This window comes from Sorex fumeus, unplaced genomic scaffold (genome assembly GCF_029834395.1).
Source record: "Sorex fumeus unplaced genomic scaffold, SorFum_2.1 ptg000265l, whole genome shotgun sequence".
Lineage (NCBI taxonomy): Eukaryota > Metazoa > Chordata > Mammalia > Eulipotyphla > Soricidae > Sorex > Sorex fumeus.
This window is the reverse complement of record NW_026606322.1, coordinates 23,816,801-23,833,664: the sequence shown is the minus strand read 5'-3', so window position 1 is coordinate 23,833,664 and position 16,864 is coordinate 23,816,801. Positions and strand designations below refer to the sequence as shown.

At 44.5% G+C, this 16,864-nt stretch overlaps 1 protein-coding gene across 1 annotated transcript in view; it reads left to right on the top strand.

Moving 5' to 3' along the window:
* Nucleotides 1–15,880, top strand: part of CEP97 (centrosomal protein 97) — a 34,092-nt gene extending 18,212 nt beyond the window's left edge. Inside the window, exons 8-11 of the mRNA XM_056109234.1 lie at nucleotides 2,931–3,064; nucleotides 4,532–5,306; nucleotides 11,722–11,797; nucleotides 15,069–15,880. Coding sequence (XP_055965209.1) covers nucleotides 2,931–3,064; nucleotides 4,532–5,306; nucleotides 11,722–11,797; nucleotides 15,069–15,776 — 1,693 coding nt within the window. The 3' untranslated portion in view covers nucleotides 15,777–15,880. The remainder of the gene's footprint in view (nucleotides 1–2,930; nucleotides 3,065–4,531; nucleotides 5,307–11,721; nucleotides 11,798–15,068) is intronic.
* The last annotated feature ends 984 nt before the right edge of the window (nucleotides 15,881–16,864 follow it).

Genomic DNA, 16,864 nt, shown 5'->3' with positions numbered 1-16,864 from the left:
CAGAACTATTAGGATCGTGCTGAGCACAGATGGTGGCATTGGGATCTTTTTCTTGCTTTAAAGAAGGTGTTTTATGCCACAAAGCTATTCCTTCAGGCCCTGCGTTTCTTTCCTTTCTTTTTTTTCTTTTTGTTTTTTGTTTTTAGTACCACACCTGCTGATGCCCAAGGGTTACTTCTGGCTCTGCACTTAGGAATTACTCCTGGCGGTGGTCAGGGGACCATATGAAATACCGGGGATTGGACCTGGGTTGGCCATGTGCAAAGCAAATGCCCTGTTCATTTTTTTATCCCTCAGGCCCCAGTCCTGTATTTCTTGAATGCTGGATAACATTGGGTGTCCTTGCTCCTCCCGCAGGGAGCTTAGGGAGCCATCCCACACTGTGACCCTGAGACACACCCAATTCCATCAGACACTCCTAGTCCTATATTGCTCTTCTCTTTCCTTTATGTCACTTGTATGGTTTAGCAATGTCCTTTTTATATAGACACAGGAAGACAGTTCGTGCTATGCTTTGATACAAAGGAATTAATTGATTCCAATATGATATTTACTCCTGGGCATCCATATTTACTTGACTTAAGCCTCAGTTGCCCTTCGTTTCTCGCACTCCAAAAGCAGGGTCCTGATGAAGGGACTGGATATAAGCTACCTTTTGATGTCCTCTTTCGATGCCAGAGTAGCCTACTGGTAAGAGGGGTAGAGGACTTTGAGGTCTGCAAGGAGGCTGGGATGATGGAACTATAATGACTGGGACTACGACCAAAACTGTGACTGTAATTGTGCTATAAGGGAAAAATCAGACTACTCTAGAGAGGAGAGAGAGACTGTCTACCGGCCAGCCAGTGGCCCTGTTTCTCCGTTCCCCGGTCCTTCGTCCATCAGTCTGTCTCCATGGGCCAGCCAGTGGAAAGATTCCTAGACACCAAATGCTCAAGTGCTGCGTGTTCCCATGCCTTTTTTGAAACTCACACTTGAATTTGAATTTTTTTTTCGGCTTTGGTTTTTGGGCCACACCTAACAGTGATCAGGGCTTACGTCTGGCTCTGCACTTGAGGAATCACTCCAGGCGGTGCTTGGGGGGCCTTTCGGGATGCCTGGGATCGAACCCGGGTTGGCTGCATGCAAGGCAAGAACTATGGCTCCAGCCCCCTGAAACTTGATGATGAGCAGCTGGGAAGAATCATAACACTGCATTATCAGCATTAGACTAGGTCTATTTCATTTACATATGTAACAGATTGTCATTTACAGAGCAGAAATGTGATTCACCAATTCAGCCTCACTTAAAATTTTGTCTTTGGGTTACTAACTTGGTGTGAAAGATTCGCCATTTTACCTGCGTACTCTTTTCTTTTAGAAAAACATAAGCAGATGGGAGCGCTTGCAATCTAAACATAGGGCTCTGAGAGATATTTTAGTGGTTAAGGTACTTATCTTGCATGCTGCTAATCGCCCTGGGTTGTTCCCTTGGCAGTGCATATGGATCCCCAGGGATGGCCAGGAATGAAGCCAGAGCACAGAGCCAAGAGTCACTCCTGAGCACCACCCAGTATGACCTAAATCCTCTTCCCCTTAGTTGTCCTCGCAACTAAAAGCCATGTATATAAATACAGAGATAGTGCAAACTGGTGGAGCACATGCCTAGCATATGGAAGGCCCTCAGTTCAATCCTTGGCAGGCTGGCAGTGCTCAGACCACGTATCACCAGCCTGGGGAGTGCTCCCTTTAAAAACACAAACACATTTTGCAGAAATACTTCTTTGCTTCATTTATCCCAGAGACCATGCTTTGAATGTGCTTATACATGTTTTCGAGGGTGTTTGTCTCTGCAAGGGCTGGAGAACATGCTTTGCTTGTGGGAGCCCTATGTTTGATACCCAGCATCATGTAGTCCCTGGAGCACCAAGCCAGTCTCCAAACACCACTGAGTATGGCCTAAAACAGTACAAAACAAAACAAGTAAAAATAATTTACCTCAGCACAGCCAACCCAAGAGCACCGCATGGCCAAATCCGAGCACCTGTTAGGCCTGGCATTACTGGACCAAATATGGGCATGGCCCTTGTGCCTACGAACATAGCCAGGAATGCCTTTCACCCCAAAGCAGGTGGGACGAGAATGGACCTTCTTGGACCTAGATGTGGTTCAAGTTATTGAGCACGGCATGTTTCAACCTTTTTATACCTGCACAGACCATCACATTAGAACCCTTATACCTGGCACCAGTCTTGCACACTGGTACAGGCCAGGAATGATAAGCCAGGCGGTAGGGCAGTGGTTTTCAACCTTTCTATGCCTGTTGACCTGCCACCCGTCCAGTAGTTGCAAACCACTGGTCTACTGTCTAAATCTTGGATATGTGAGAGTCTGGGTTCTAGACCCGGTACTGCATTGCTCCCTGAGTATTGCCAGGTGTTACTGCCAACTGTGGGCCACGCAACAACTAAGACCTTTGTAGCCAGAGACATAGTACAGCAGGCGGGAACTTGCCTTGCACACTGCTGACTGGGTTCTATCCCTGGTACCATAAGTCCCACCAGGAGTGAGCCCTGATCACAGAGCCAGGAGTAAGCCCCGAGCACCACTGGGGTGTGGTCCAAAAAACAGAACAACAACAAAAAAGGTAAAAAATGCTTTTGTGTGCTGGGAATTAAACTCATACTCAAGGCAGTTGCTCTGTCAATTGTGCTATATCTCCAGACCAGAAATAGGAGTAAGTTTCTTTTTCTATCCAGTGATGTCAAATGAGACTTTGTAAGTTGATAATGATTAAAGGTATCTAAACTTGGACAGGGCTTGCATATAAAGGTATCTACTTTGATAAGTTGTAAACTTCTTACTTTTTGACGTTGTTAAACCTAGGAAACAGAAAAGCTTTCTCTTTGTGGTTTGTTATATCTTGTGTTATTTGATATATTTTTTTTTAGGTTTCACCAGAGGCAGTTAATGAACCAAAGCCAAAATGAAGAGTTGTCTTCTCTTGCTCCTACTGAAACAAAGGCACCCCTTGCACCTGAGAATTCAAGCCCTGTTCAGGATTGCCAGATAGTCCAGGAAAATGGTAAAAAGTTAATTGATTTCCTATTTCTTACCTCCAAGTGATTTGTTCTTTTAGGTGTTAGAAAACAGAAAAAATACATATTTAACTTTTATTAGTTTGAAACTTAGAGGATCATTTTAATCTTATATACGTATATAAACACATATATGTATTATTGCTTACACGTAATTTATTTTTGAGGGGGGTTGTTCACACATGGTGGTGTTCAGAACTTACTTCTGGCTCTGTGCGAGGAATCACTTTTAGTGGGGCTCAGGGGACCAACCATATGGGGTGCTAGAAATTGAACCTGAGTCAGTTGCGTGCCTTACCTACTTAATATCTCTAGCCCCTATGCCTGTAACTTTTAAAAGCAATCAGAGAACTGTTATAATTTGTATTAATCTGATATTTTGTTTATTCTTAGAATTATTTCAAGAACTTATTTTCTTTGAAGTATTTAATGTTTTAGAGGCATATTGGAGGAGATCACTGAAGGCATTTTATTTTATTTAAAGGATTAGACTCCATTGAAAGAGATTGAGCTGCAGTCAGAGAGATAGTATTTCTGGCCCTAGTTAGTACCCCCCAGGTTTTATTCCTGGGTACCACAGATGGTCCCCTGAGGCCCTGAGGAATGATCCCTGAGTGCAGAGCCAGGGAGTAGTGTGCCCCTCCTCCTACCAAAAAAAAATGTATATTTTTAAAAGCACCTCTCTAGGGCAGGAGAGATAGTTAAGGGTATAAGGTGCTTGCTTTGCTTATTACTGCTCCAGTTTGATCTCTGGCACTACATTTGGTCCTCAGAGCACTGCCAGGAGTAATCCCTGAGTATAGCCAGGTGTGAGCAAAAAACAAACCGACCCCAAAGCAAACCAAAAGCCTCTTTACTCACCCCACCCCCACCTCCAAAAAATGTGGGAAAACTGTGAAGTGATAGATGTCTAAATAGATGGGGGAAACTCCTCTTACAATGAATGCTTTTTTTGTTGTTGTTTTGTTGTGTTTGGGATCACACTCAACAATGCTCACGGGTTACTCTTAGCTCTGCACTCAGGAATTACTCCTGCTGGTACTCGGGAGACCATATGGGATGCCGGGGATCGAACCCAGGTTGGCTCTGTGCAAGGTGCCTTACCTACTGTACTATGGCTCCAGCCCAGTTACAATGTACACTTTTTTTTTTTACAATGTACACTTTTAATATCTACAACTTTTATATTATACTTCAGTGAAACTCAGACTAAAGAGAAAAACCAAAAACTATTTAGCAGCTTCAGTAATCTTCTGTTAGGACTGGGAGATAATTCGAAGGTCTCTTCTGAATGCTTTGTGTATAATACATTGGGGCTTGATCCCCAGCACTGTACTCTCTGCTGAGCACTGCCAGGAGTGACCCCCTGAGCACTGTGCCCGAGTAACCTCCGAGAACTGTCAAGTGAAGCCCCCAGACAAAACATATAAATGGTCCTCTTTTGATTCTTCTAGAACCTGTCATCCAAGTCAATTCTTGGGTGGGGGTCAGCAGTAATGACGATCAGTATGCTGCGAAGAATAACTTCCCAGCTGCCTCTGTGCACACTGCAAGATACTCTCGAAATGACTTGCACCTGGAAGACATACAGACAGACGAGGACAAGCTGAACTGCAGTCTGCTCTCTTCAGAGTCTACTTTTATGCCAGTTGCTTCAGGACTTTCTCCAGTTTCACCCACAGTTGAGCTGAGGTTACAAGGCATTAACTTGGGCCCAGAAGAGGATGGCGTGTCACAGGAGGCCGTGAAAGGACTAGAAAACCATGAGTTGGACAAGGAAGAGGAAATGGCCCTTTGGGCTGCAAATGGAAATTCTGTTCCAGTGGTGAAAAGAATGATCAGTACAGACGTAAGTGGAAAAGGGGAGCCGTTCCCTTATCCTGAGTCAACAGCTACCAGTGCTTGCTTGAAGGGAGGTGTGCACAGTCTTACCCCTTTTCCTGAGTCATTTGGACACAGTATCCTCCGAACACTACCAGACTGGGAAGAAACCCTGTCTCAGACGTCTTCAGAGAAGCTTCCCTGCCGGGGCTCAGCCCAGAGACCTGTGGTGTCGGGAGAAGATAAAGCTGCCCTTCAGAAATTGAACGAGGCGGCCACCAAGCTTCAGGCCTGTTGGCGAGGCTTCCGTGCCAGGAACTTGAATCCGAGGGCCAAGGACGTGCGCTATGAGATCCGGCTGCGCAGAATGCAGGAGCACATTGTCTGCCTGACGGATGAAATTAGGAGGTGGGTCGAAGATCCTGTTTAGTTGCCCTGTTGTTGATTTGCTGGTTCCAGAGTCATTTCTGAATGGATTCAGAACACAGAGTCCCTCGTGGCGATGGTCAGAACACTTTTCACACTCTGGCAATTCTTGGTTTACTTGTCTTCTCCAATACACTGGAAGCTCCTTGTGGGCAAAAATTGTCAGATGCCTCCACCTCTAGAATGCTGATTGGTACATGATGCAGTCAAGCAATAAACAGTGAAAGCACACACTTATTGGCACCTGTAAACCCAAGTGTAAATAAAATGTAGAAAGCCTGAATAGGCGTGAAACTGAGCAGGTGAGACCCTCTGCATAGAATTAGTAGGTGACATAAGGATTAAAAAACATTAGCAGGGACTTAAAAGTCCATAAAATTCTGGGAACTTTTTTTTTATTTACTTAGGAATTATTCCTTTCTTCTGCGGTTCACATATTTCAACTGCCAATACTCTCCACCCCCCTCAAATTTAGGTAAATTTAGAGTATTCATATTTTAACCTGCCAATTTTTGAATATTATCAGGAGAAAAGGAGGAGGTTGTAAAAGAATTCAAGAAGGTACAGGTGGAGTGTTAGGAAAACTAGGAAAGTGTATTCCGGACATGACCATGTTTCAGGAGAGAAGAGAACCGCTGTAGGAAAAAGAGAACTAAGTATTAGACTTAAAAACTGGAGGCTTGGGGATGGAGCAATAGCACAGCGGGTAGGGCGTTTGCCTTGCACGTGGCCGACCCGGGTTCAATTCCCAGCATCCCATATGGTCCCCTGAGCACCGCCAGGGGTAATTCCTGAGAGCAGAGCCAGGAGTAATCCCTGTGCATTGCCGGGTGTGACCCAAAAAGCAAAAAAAAAAAAAAAAAAAAACAAAAAAAAAAACCCCCCAAAAAACTGGAGGCTTATTGGTGAGTTGGTGTCAGGGATTCCTAGGACAATTTTTAGGGTTGATGATTTTGTGGACTCCACGACAGCTATTCCAGATTATGGTTTATCACAGTGAAAGAAAACGGGCTAAAATCAGCAAAGAAAAAGGGTGCACAGGAGCGAGTCCAGAAGACGCCAGGCAGGAGCTTCTTTCTCGTTGTACTCTCCCAGAGGAGTTGTGCAGCTTCACTCTCCAGGTGACCTTGTGGAACAGCCTAGAATGATTGCCAGTCAGGGAAGTTCACTCAAAGCCTTGAGATTTGGGGGTGTTAACTGGGTTCAGACGCGTCGGCCTCGAGTGCCTTTGGAACTGGTCTTAACTGACCTCTATTCAAGGTCAGGCTGATAGGGGGCGGCCAGGGCACCTGGGGATAAACAGGTATTGATGAAGGCACATTATTGGCATAAAGTTTCTGGTGTTAACCTTGCTTCCCAGGTATACAAAATACTCTTCTCAGGCAGGAGAGTCCAAGGGCTGAGAGGTTATTTTCAGGAGTCAGTCAAGGGCAGTGTTTGAAATTTCTTTTGGGGGGTGCGATCGGGGGTCACACCCTGTGGTGCTTAACGCTTTCTCTGGGCTTTATACTCTGGGATCACTCCCGGCGGGCTGTGGGTATCGAAGGGAGCCTGGAGGGGTGTGAGACCTGGTTCTGCAGCATGCATGGCAAGTGTCCTACCCTTGGTACTATCACTTCACTCTGACTCCAAACTGTTTACTTTTTAGGGAGCATTTTAAGAACAGAAGCAGAGGGGCTGGAGCGATAGCATAGCGGATAGTTTGCCTTGCATATGGCCAACCCAGGTTCGATTTCCAGCATCCCATATGGTTCCCTGAGCACTGCCAGGAGTGATTTCTGAGTGCAGAGCCAGGAGTAACCCCTGTTCATCACCAGATGTGACCTGAAAAGCAAAAAAAAAAAAAAAAAAACAACAAAAAAAAACAGAAGCAGATTGAAGGACATTTGGAATGTGTTGAATAATAGTTGAATGTGTAGTTTAATTTTGGGGTGCCAGAGGAGACCAGAGTCACGAATATTCTCTCTGTTCACTTTTCACCCTCCCGGTCCTGTTGCTGTTTTGATGACGGGGCTTGAACACAGGCCAGGCGGTGCTGTTCCACCGAAGCTGGCTGGGGTGGCCTGGAGATCACATACTCATGTCACCACACAGAGGGTCCTGCACGGCAGGATGCACAGCTGGCACTGGGAGTGGAGCTGGTGGCTTCACACCGCGCTGATGATTTGCCCTGAGTCAACCCTGCGCCCCCGGGTAGATTCTTTGTCTTTTTTCAAGTGGGAGTTCTGTGGGGTTGAGTGTTAGTGCAGCAGGCGGGTGCTTGCCTTGCATGAGGCCGGCCTAACCCCGCTCAGTCCTTGGCACCACGAATGGCCCCTGGAGCACTGCCATTAGTGATTTCTGAGCACAAAGCCAGGAGTAACCCCTGAGCACTGCTGGGTGTGATCCAAACGCCCTCTCCACCCCCTGCAAAACAAAACAAAATTGAGGGATCTTCGATACATGTGTGTGTTGAAACGATTTGATAAAGAGGAAAACTGATGGTAGGGCAGGAAGGAGATGTGTAGGACTGGAGTTGTTGAGGAAAGGAGGAAGTTCCAGCGGCTGTGTGGAGGGAGTGGCTGGAGGTAGGAGCAGGAATCGGTACAGTGGCAGGTCGGAAGGTGGAGGTTGGGGAAGTCATGTGTGATGGATGCTCTGCTAGTTAAAATAATATGTGATGTGTAGCACTGTCCTTCCATTGTTCATCGATTTGCTCGAGTGGGCACTAGTAACGTCTCCATAGTAACAAGTGAGACTTGTTACTATATTTTTGGCATATCGAATACGCCATGGGGAGCTTGCCAGGCTCTGCCGTGCGGGCGGGATACTCTCGGTAGCTTGTTGGGCTCTCCAAGAGGGATGGAAGAATCGAACTCAGGTCGGCCACCTGCAAGGCAAATGTCCTACCCGCTGTGCTATAGTGAGGACCAGTTTAATAAAGACCGAACTATATGATACATATTTAGATAACATAATCCCAAAGGACCCGAGCACATACTCTACATGTGAAAGCCCTGAGTTTCCTGCCTTTCCCTGCCCCAACCCCACTACTGGGAATGGACTCTGAGCACTATACAAGGAGTAACCCCAGTATTGCTTGGTATGGCAAAAAAACAGTAGAGCCAGAAAAGATGGTACAGGGCTTAAGGCATTTCCTCAAGTTGAGAAGTGACGATCTGGGCATTCTCTCACCCCTGTGCTGTGGGGAAAGTACAGGGGTGAAGGCACTTGCCTTGTGTGTGTTTTATCCCAGATAGATCCTCAGCCCTTGTGTGGTCCCTTAGTCCCATCTCCGACCACGGCAGGTGTTCCAATATCCCTTCCCCCCTTCCCCAACAAAGAAAAAAAATTGCAGTAGATGTGGTCTTATAGAAGAAAAAAAAAGAAGAGGGTGAGTGTGGGAGGTTTAAGAACAGAAGTGTGGCTGAGGAGAGAGCCCCAGTGGCTGGAGTGTGTGCTTCGCAGGCTTTGAACTCTGGGTTTTATCCTCACTACTGATGGTCCTCTGAGCCACCAGGAGTAGCCCCACTGAGCACTGCTGGATGTGCCCCAAACCAAAAAAAGAAAAGAAAGAAGAAAAAATTATAGCTGAAGGTCAGGGATGCATCTCGGGTAGAGGGCTTGCCCCGCATGTGGGAGACCCTGGGTTACCAAATAACGGAACAGGAAGAAACCCCAAACTCAGAACAGCCACACACACACACACACACACACACACACAGAAAACCCCAACCCCAAATAAAATGTGTCATGTGTGAATATCCATCTTAAAATTGGATGTATAGGAGTACAGAGGCTTGCTGTATGGTATGAGGGCAAACAGAGTGCACAGGAACAGAATAGGTAGTGTGATTTCTCATCATCTCTCAGCTCTCTTTTCTGATTTGGATCATCATAATTTGTTTCAACTTGGAATGAGTCCCCTGCCTCACAGGGGAATATGAAAGGCAGAAGGAAGAGGAAGGAGGTGAAGAAATTTGGGAGTGCTACCTTATAATGATAGATCCTGGGATTTCAGTAAGTTGGAAGGGAAGACGAGAAGAAGGACCATTAGGCTGGAGATGGAAATTGGACGTCTGTGTCATTGCAGTGTGGTGTAAGAGTAATTGAGAACAGGGAGATAGTGGTTTATATGTTTAAAATCATTGCACAAGAACAGTTGTACATTTCTGGAATCCCAGGTGGCGCCGAAGGGCTTGGGGAATTAGAGAAATTGGAATTATCAAGAATTGGGTCAGAAAGTCAGAATGAAATGATGGTGGTAACAGCCTTGTGTTGGACAACTGAGAGAACCTTAGGTTTGTCATGGATATAAGCATGAAGAGGATGGCAGAGGGTAAATCTTTAATGGATGATGGGAAATGAGACTTAGAGGTCTTGATCATAAGGAGTTTGGTAGGAGTTGGGATGGATGGCCTATGAGATTAGATGTGATTGAGTGGAGATTTCAAGCTGTAATTGTAATCGACTCCTTTTTTGTTTTTGGAACACTCCCAGCTGTCTTAGGACTTACTCCTGGCTCTTCATTCGGGGATAACTCTTGGCAGGCTCAGGGGACATATGGGGTTGCGTGGATCCAACCTGGGTGGGCCATGTGCAGGTGCCCAACCCACTAGCTCTCTGGCCCCATAATGAACTCTTTTTAAAAAATTTTTTTAAAAAAATTTTTATTAGGGGCTGGAGAGATAGCACAGCAGGTAGGGCGTTTGCCTTGCATGCGGCCGACCTGGGCCAGCTTCCCATATGGTCTCCTGAGCACCGCCAGGAGTAACTCCTGAGTGCAGAGCCAGGAGTAATCCCGTACATCACTGGATGTGACCCAAAAAACAAACAAAAATAAAATTTTTTATTAGTGAATCGCCATGAGGTACAGTTGTAGACTTACAAACTTTCATGCTTGTGTTTCAGTTTTCAAGTACCCATCCCTCCACCAGTGCCCATTCTCCACCACCCACGGTCCCAGTATCCCTCCCACCACCCCCACCCCATCCCCCCCACACCCCACCCCGCCTCTGTGGCAGGGCGTTCCCTTTTGCTCTCTCCTTTTGGGTGTTGTGGTTTGCAATAGAGGTATTGAGTGGCCATTGTGTTCGGTCTGTAGTCTATTTTCAGCATGCATCTCACATCCGAGTGGGTCCTCCAACTACCTTTACTTGGTATTCCCTTCTCTATCTGAGCTGCCTTTTCCCCTGGCATGTGTGTCCGGCTTCCAAGCCGTGGAGCAAACCTCCTGGTACTTATCTCAACTATTCTTGTTTAGTCTCCCTTTCTATTACTTTATATTCCATAGATGAATGCAGTCTTTCTATGTCTGCCCCTCTCTTTCTGACTCATTTCACTTAACATGATACTTTCCATGTTGATCCACTTATATGCAAATTTCTTGACTTCATCTTTTCTAATAGGTACATAGTATTCCATTTGTTGGGGTCAGGAGTTCCCTAGCCCTGGGAGGCACGGAGAGACCAGACAGACAACGTTCCTGCAGGAATTCAAGTGGGCTTTTATTCAAGCCAGCATGCTGGGGCTCTGCAACATACCCAAAAGCGAGCAGAGGCTGAGAGCCTCGAACTCAGAAACAGGTCATCTTTTATACAGTTTGAGAACAAAGACTACATATTTTGCACATACATGTTTTGCTAGGTTCCTTGCGGTTTTTCTTGTAGTATCTCAACTCAAACACCTTGACCCGGTCACATAGTTTCAGTTTCCAGAATGGTCAAAACACTCTATCTATCTTTAAATCGTTATGTCTAACCCACACCTTACACATCTACTGGATTCAATCCGATTTTGTAACCTCAAGGCTGCTGAACTGTTTACAGAAAGCAATTTTCCAAGTTAATTAACTCCTTCCTAGCCTTCCTAGCTCCTTTCACATTGTGTAGATGTACCAAAGTTTCTTGAACCAATCATACGTTCTCGGGCACTCAGGTTTTTTTCCAGATTCTAGCTATCGTAAACAGTGCTGTAATGGACATACAAGTGCAGATGTCATTTCGATTATACTTCTTTGCATCTCTGGGATATATTCCCAGGAGTAGTATTACTGTGGCCCCCTAATGAACTCTTTTGAAAGCTTTGAGAAACCATTCCTTTCTGCATTTCCGGCCTTTTTGGTATAATTAACTAGGAACCAGGCTGACTGAAGAACCACCTTGACATTCTATTTATTTATTTGTTTTATCATTGACAGTAGTTTGTAGAACAAATATTTGAATTTCAGTCACATCTCATTTGGTATCAATGCTGAGTATTAGTTTAAAATTACATTTCTGCTTAGGGATTTTAAAAGTAGAAAGGACTGTTATAAATTATTAATTCCTTTATAATGGACATGTTTATTTTTTTGTAGCAGGAAATACAAGTCAAAGCACCTTTCCTTTTGTCAGTAATGGATTTTAAACTATTGTAGGTTAAGAAAAGAAAGAGATGAAGAACGTATTAAGAAATTTGTGCAAGAAGAAGCTGTCAGATTCCTTTGGAACCAGGTAAACCCCCTCCTGCCAACTTGCCTAATGTAAGAACACAGAAAAATTTTAGAGTAATTGGGTAATCTTAGAATAATCAGCCTTGTCATTCCTCCTCAAGGTTAGAGGTAGGGTTATTTTGGGGGTGGGAGAGGGGAGGGGGTTAATCTGTTCTATTAAAGAGAACTCAGTATATATTTGTTACTGGGAAAATCTCCCAGTGACGGTGTTAGAGGGTGAGGGCTTGATCATTGGTTTGAGAAGAAACTTGCGGCAGGACTTAGGGGCACATACGAGTGTCCTGATTTCTTCAGACCAAGAAGGAACTTTAAATTGGGAGCCTGAATTTTAGGTGCAGCATCATTGATTTGTGAGAATGGCAGGCCAGCCCTGCATTAAAATATTTTAAAACTTATTGTTTTGGGGCCACACCTGGCAGTACTCAGGGCTTACTCCTGAGGGCTGGAGATGGGGGTCAGGGTAGGGATATGGGGTGCTGGGGATCAAACTCTAGCCGGCCATATGCAAGGCAGACATACTTCTTGCTCCACTATCGCTCCAGCCCCAAGCCTGAAAGTCATGACTAGCTTCTTGCCCAAGTATAGGTCTAGCAAAAAAGTTCACCATCCCATCAGAAAAGGGTGTTTTTTTGTTAGTTTATGGGGGTAGGAGGCATGGGCGAGTGATAGTTCGCAGGTAGGGTGCTTTTCTTGCATGTGGAAAATGTCCTACCCACTGTACCATCTCTCTGGCTCCCACAATCTTGCTTCATTTTAAAAAAGCATTATTTATTCAATGAGACTTAGACGAGAGCTTTTTATTTTAAATTTTCAGAGGACTTATTTATTTTAATGAAGGCAAAAGCCACAACTGTTGATATAATGTTGATATAATTCAAGAATTGAAACTGATTAGATAACAAGGCTCCAATATTAAAATAAAAAATGTAAAAAGAAAAACAATTTTTTTAAACAAATTTAATTTTGTTATTTATTTATTTATTTATTTATTTGCTTTTTGGATCACACCCGGCAATGCACAGGGTTTACTCCTGGCTCTGCGTTCAGGAATTACCCCGTCTTCCTACTGGAAGCCAATTTCATGCTCATTGTTGCTATTGCCTTTGAACATTTCATATTCCCCTACTATGTTTCTTTATATCCCGCATATGGTAAAGGTAAAGGTAAAGGCCCTCCCGTTGATCGTCGATTTGCTCGAGCGGGCCCAGTAACGTCTCCATTGGAGACTTTGTTGTTACTGTGTCTGGCATATCCAATACTCTCGGTAGCTTGCCGGGCTCTCCGAGAGGGGCGGAGGAATCGAACTCGGGTCGGCCATGTTGGCCGCTTGTAAGGCGAACGCCCTACCCGCTGTGCTATCGCTCCAGCCCCTTCCCATATGAGAGATCATTCTGCAACAGTCTTGGGAAAGAGCAGAAGAAACAAATATGCGTTCTGTGCATAAAAATATGTGAAAAACACCCCTTGTGTTTCTCCTCTCATTCTGGACTGTCTTGCTGGGATAAGATTCCAGAGTCACCTTTGGTTTCCTGCCCAGAAGATGGGGTGCTGGAGGTGGGAGCAGCAGTGCCTTGCTTGTCACTTTTTCCAACATTGTCATTCGGCTACTGGTCGTTCATTAACTCTTAATATTAAAGGCCAAGGAGCTGTTCTTTCCCTATGCTTAACACTGCCGGGTTGAGTTCATTATTGATCTCTTGCCTTGGGTATGTGCCACTGGGCTTTTGATTGTTTTTCCAGCAGGAGCAGGGGAATTGTTTTGGCCCAATCCCACTCTCTTGTCCAGGAATGTTTACGGCCGAGGATATGTACCTCATGTCCCAACCTGGCTTAGACTGGGAGTGCCATGGAAAGGGTAAGGTCAGACAGAACCCTTCTAACTCCAGTTCTGCCACCTGCCATTTCCGTTTCCTGAGTATTGGTGGGGGAAAGTTGATATCGTTGAAGATGAGGGGGAAGCCGCGGTGGCGGGCCTCAGTTCCTACCCCAAGTTCCTCAGAACCTACCCCAAGTTCTTCAATATTTTCAACAATGAAAATACTAAATAATAAAGATGCTTAGACTCAAAGTTAGAAAGTAGAAAAGAAAAGAGCGCCCCAACTGGGAAGAAACTTGGTGTAGGACTAAAATAAAGAAATGAAGTCTTGTATAGACCTTTTAAGGACTCCTGGGAGCCATTATCACCTGGCAAGTGTTTACAAAAGGTGCCAGAGAATTACAATGATGTCTTGCTGGTCCAAATCATTTTGGGTATTTTGGCTTTTTGTTTGTTTGTTTGTTTTTCTTTTGCTTTTTTGGGTCATATCCAGAGATGCTCAGGGGTTATTCCTGGCTCTGCACTCAGGAATCACTCCTAGTGGTGCTCAGGGGATCATATAGGATGCTGGGGATCGAACCCAGGTTAGCTGTGTGCAAGGCAAGCACTCTGCCCGCTGTACTATTCCTCTGGCCCTGTTTTGGGCATTTTGCCTTTATTTTAGTCTCCCTGTTGGCCTAGGATCAGAGTTTTATGGTCCTAGAAATCTCTATGACCTCTGGGGTAGGACTTTGGGAATGAAATGCAGCAGATCAGTGAGGGAAAGGCAGCAAAGGAAAACAGTAACTTCCTTCTTCACAGGCAAGGGAAAACAAATCTTCCGGGCCCAATTGCTAATTATCTTAGTTTCCCTATCAGCTTGGACTCCAGGACAGAGCGTTATATTCCTGGAAGACCCGGGAATGCCTACACAGAACCGTGGGGGTTAATTAAATATGTGTCAGGTTGATGGGGGAGAAATGGAACATCTGGAAAGAAGAAACTGTGGCTTTCTGTCTTACAGGCAAGAGGAAATTGAGGCTTCCTCTTTCAATAGGTCAAGATTGGAGAGAAGGTCCAGGTGGTAGAGCACAAGAAGTATTGGGATTAATCCCTGGCATCCCTTAGCCCCTAGAGTGTCAGGTGTAGTTCTGGTAACCCTCAAACACTTCCGGACCAAGTAGCAAGAGCCAGAATGCCTTCTCCATCCCCTTCAGACTCTGCAAAATTTATCAGATGATTGTAAAACAGACATGATTTCAGCTTTTCAGTTATTTGTAGGCCACACCCGGCAGTGCTTAGGGCTTACTTCTGGCTCTGCTCTCAGGAATTATTCCTGGCAATGCTCAGGAGACCCTATGGGACGCCAGGGACTGAACTGGGGTCTGCTGTGTGTAGGGCAAGTGCCTTACCCATTATACTTTCTCTCCGGCTCCGATTTAGCTTTTTAATAAAAATCATACTCTTTGGTTTATAGGTAAGATCTCTTCAAGCTTGGCAGCAGACTGTGGACCAGCGTCTGAGTTCATGGCATACTGATAATTCTCCAACATCAAGCACTCTGATGCCAGCACAACTCCCATTAAGCACCCAAAGTCAGGAGCTAGCTTCAGAAACGAATTCTGATTGGTTCCTTGCACCTCATGAAGCACCACAAGAGAAGTCCTTACCAGAATTTCCAGACTCTGGTTTTCATTCCTCTATAACAGACCACGCTTACTGTTTGCAGGATTCTTTGGATTTTGAAAAAAGTTCCACAGAAGGCAGCGAGAATTCCATAATGGCGAATTCTCTTGACACGGTCAAATATGGCAAAGAATCTGACTTAGGGGACGTTAGTGAAGAGCATGGTGAGTGGAGCAAGGAAAGCTCAAACAATGAGCAGGATAATAGTCTGCTTGAACAGTATTTAACTTCAGTTCAAGAGCTTGAAGATGCTGATGAAAGGACAGATTTTGACGAGGGAGCAGGAGATGGTAGCAAGCTCCCCATAGCTCGCTCCCCTGAAAAATTAGAAGCTTTGTCTGACGATGCTTCTACTGATGGTTCTCCTGGCTTGTCGCCTTGTGCGGAGGATGAAATCAGTCAGACACCAGAGAATTGTAAATTAAATACAGAAGGTCAAGAGCAGCAATCAGAATGTGATTCTTCATTCCAGGTATTACCTGTTGGTATTACTGTGTAGCTTGTCTGTTATATGGAAAGCAGAAATCCAGTAAAGAATTTTTTTGAGTCAACCTTTTTTTTTTTTTTGAAGGAGAATGTTCCCCCAATTTTGTTACTATTTATGTAGTATTGGTATTCTTGTTTTGTAATTTCTGTATTCTAGGCACTGACTTGAATATTTTGTTAGCTTTTTACTTTGCAAACTATTTATATAAAGCTTCATGCACTTTATTTCCTAACAGCTGGTCATGTGTATTCTTTTTTCGAATTTCTTACTTCTTTTTGAAAAGTAACTAGGTAGAAATTTTACCTTGAAAAATAAATTCTACAATTTAAATTCTGTCTATTAGGGAATTATGTAGCAAGGGGTGTAATTTGTGAAATGACGTGTAAATGACAAGGAGGATTATGTACTATTTGCCAGGATACTTGGAGTAACAACATTAAATTTTTTTTTCTTCCCTGTAATCCTTATCATTGCAAAAACAAAATAAATTTTAAAAAAGGTGTTTATATTTTGGGCTGGAGAGACAGCTCAATGGGCTGAGCAGATACTTAATAGATGAGAGGTTAGGGTTCAATCTCCGGCACTACAGATGGTCCCTCTGAGCACTGCCGGGAGCGGTTTGTGAGCACAGAGTCAGAGCAACTCCTGAGAACTGCTGGGTGTGTGCCTCAAGGCTGCCCCGTGTCCTGAAACTCTTTATTACTATTTTTTTGCAGCTTTTTAGACAAGCGAATAGGGGAAAAAATGAGATTATAGGATTTTTCCCCCCCAGTGGGGATGATTGAGTTATTTCATGGAAGCCTGTAGCTAATATTTTATCAGGCTCAAAATATAGATGAGTGATAGAGGATGGGCTTTTTCAAGCCTTGGGTTTGATCTCTAGCACTAAAATATGAAAGTTATGTTATCAGTTTTAACATACAAAACAGTATACCATCCAGAACTCAGGTCAGGCTCATTTAAAGAGGCCACACAAGTGCATTTCCTTAGATACGAAGAGGGCAGATGCAAGGCTCAGTTCACTTGGAATAATGTCACTCTAAACATTTTTTCTTTTCTTTATACTTTTTAATCCCACAGATAAACATTTTTGTGCCAAC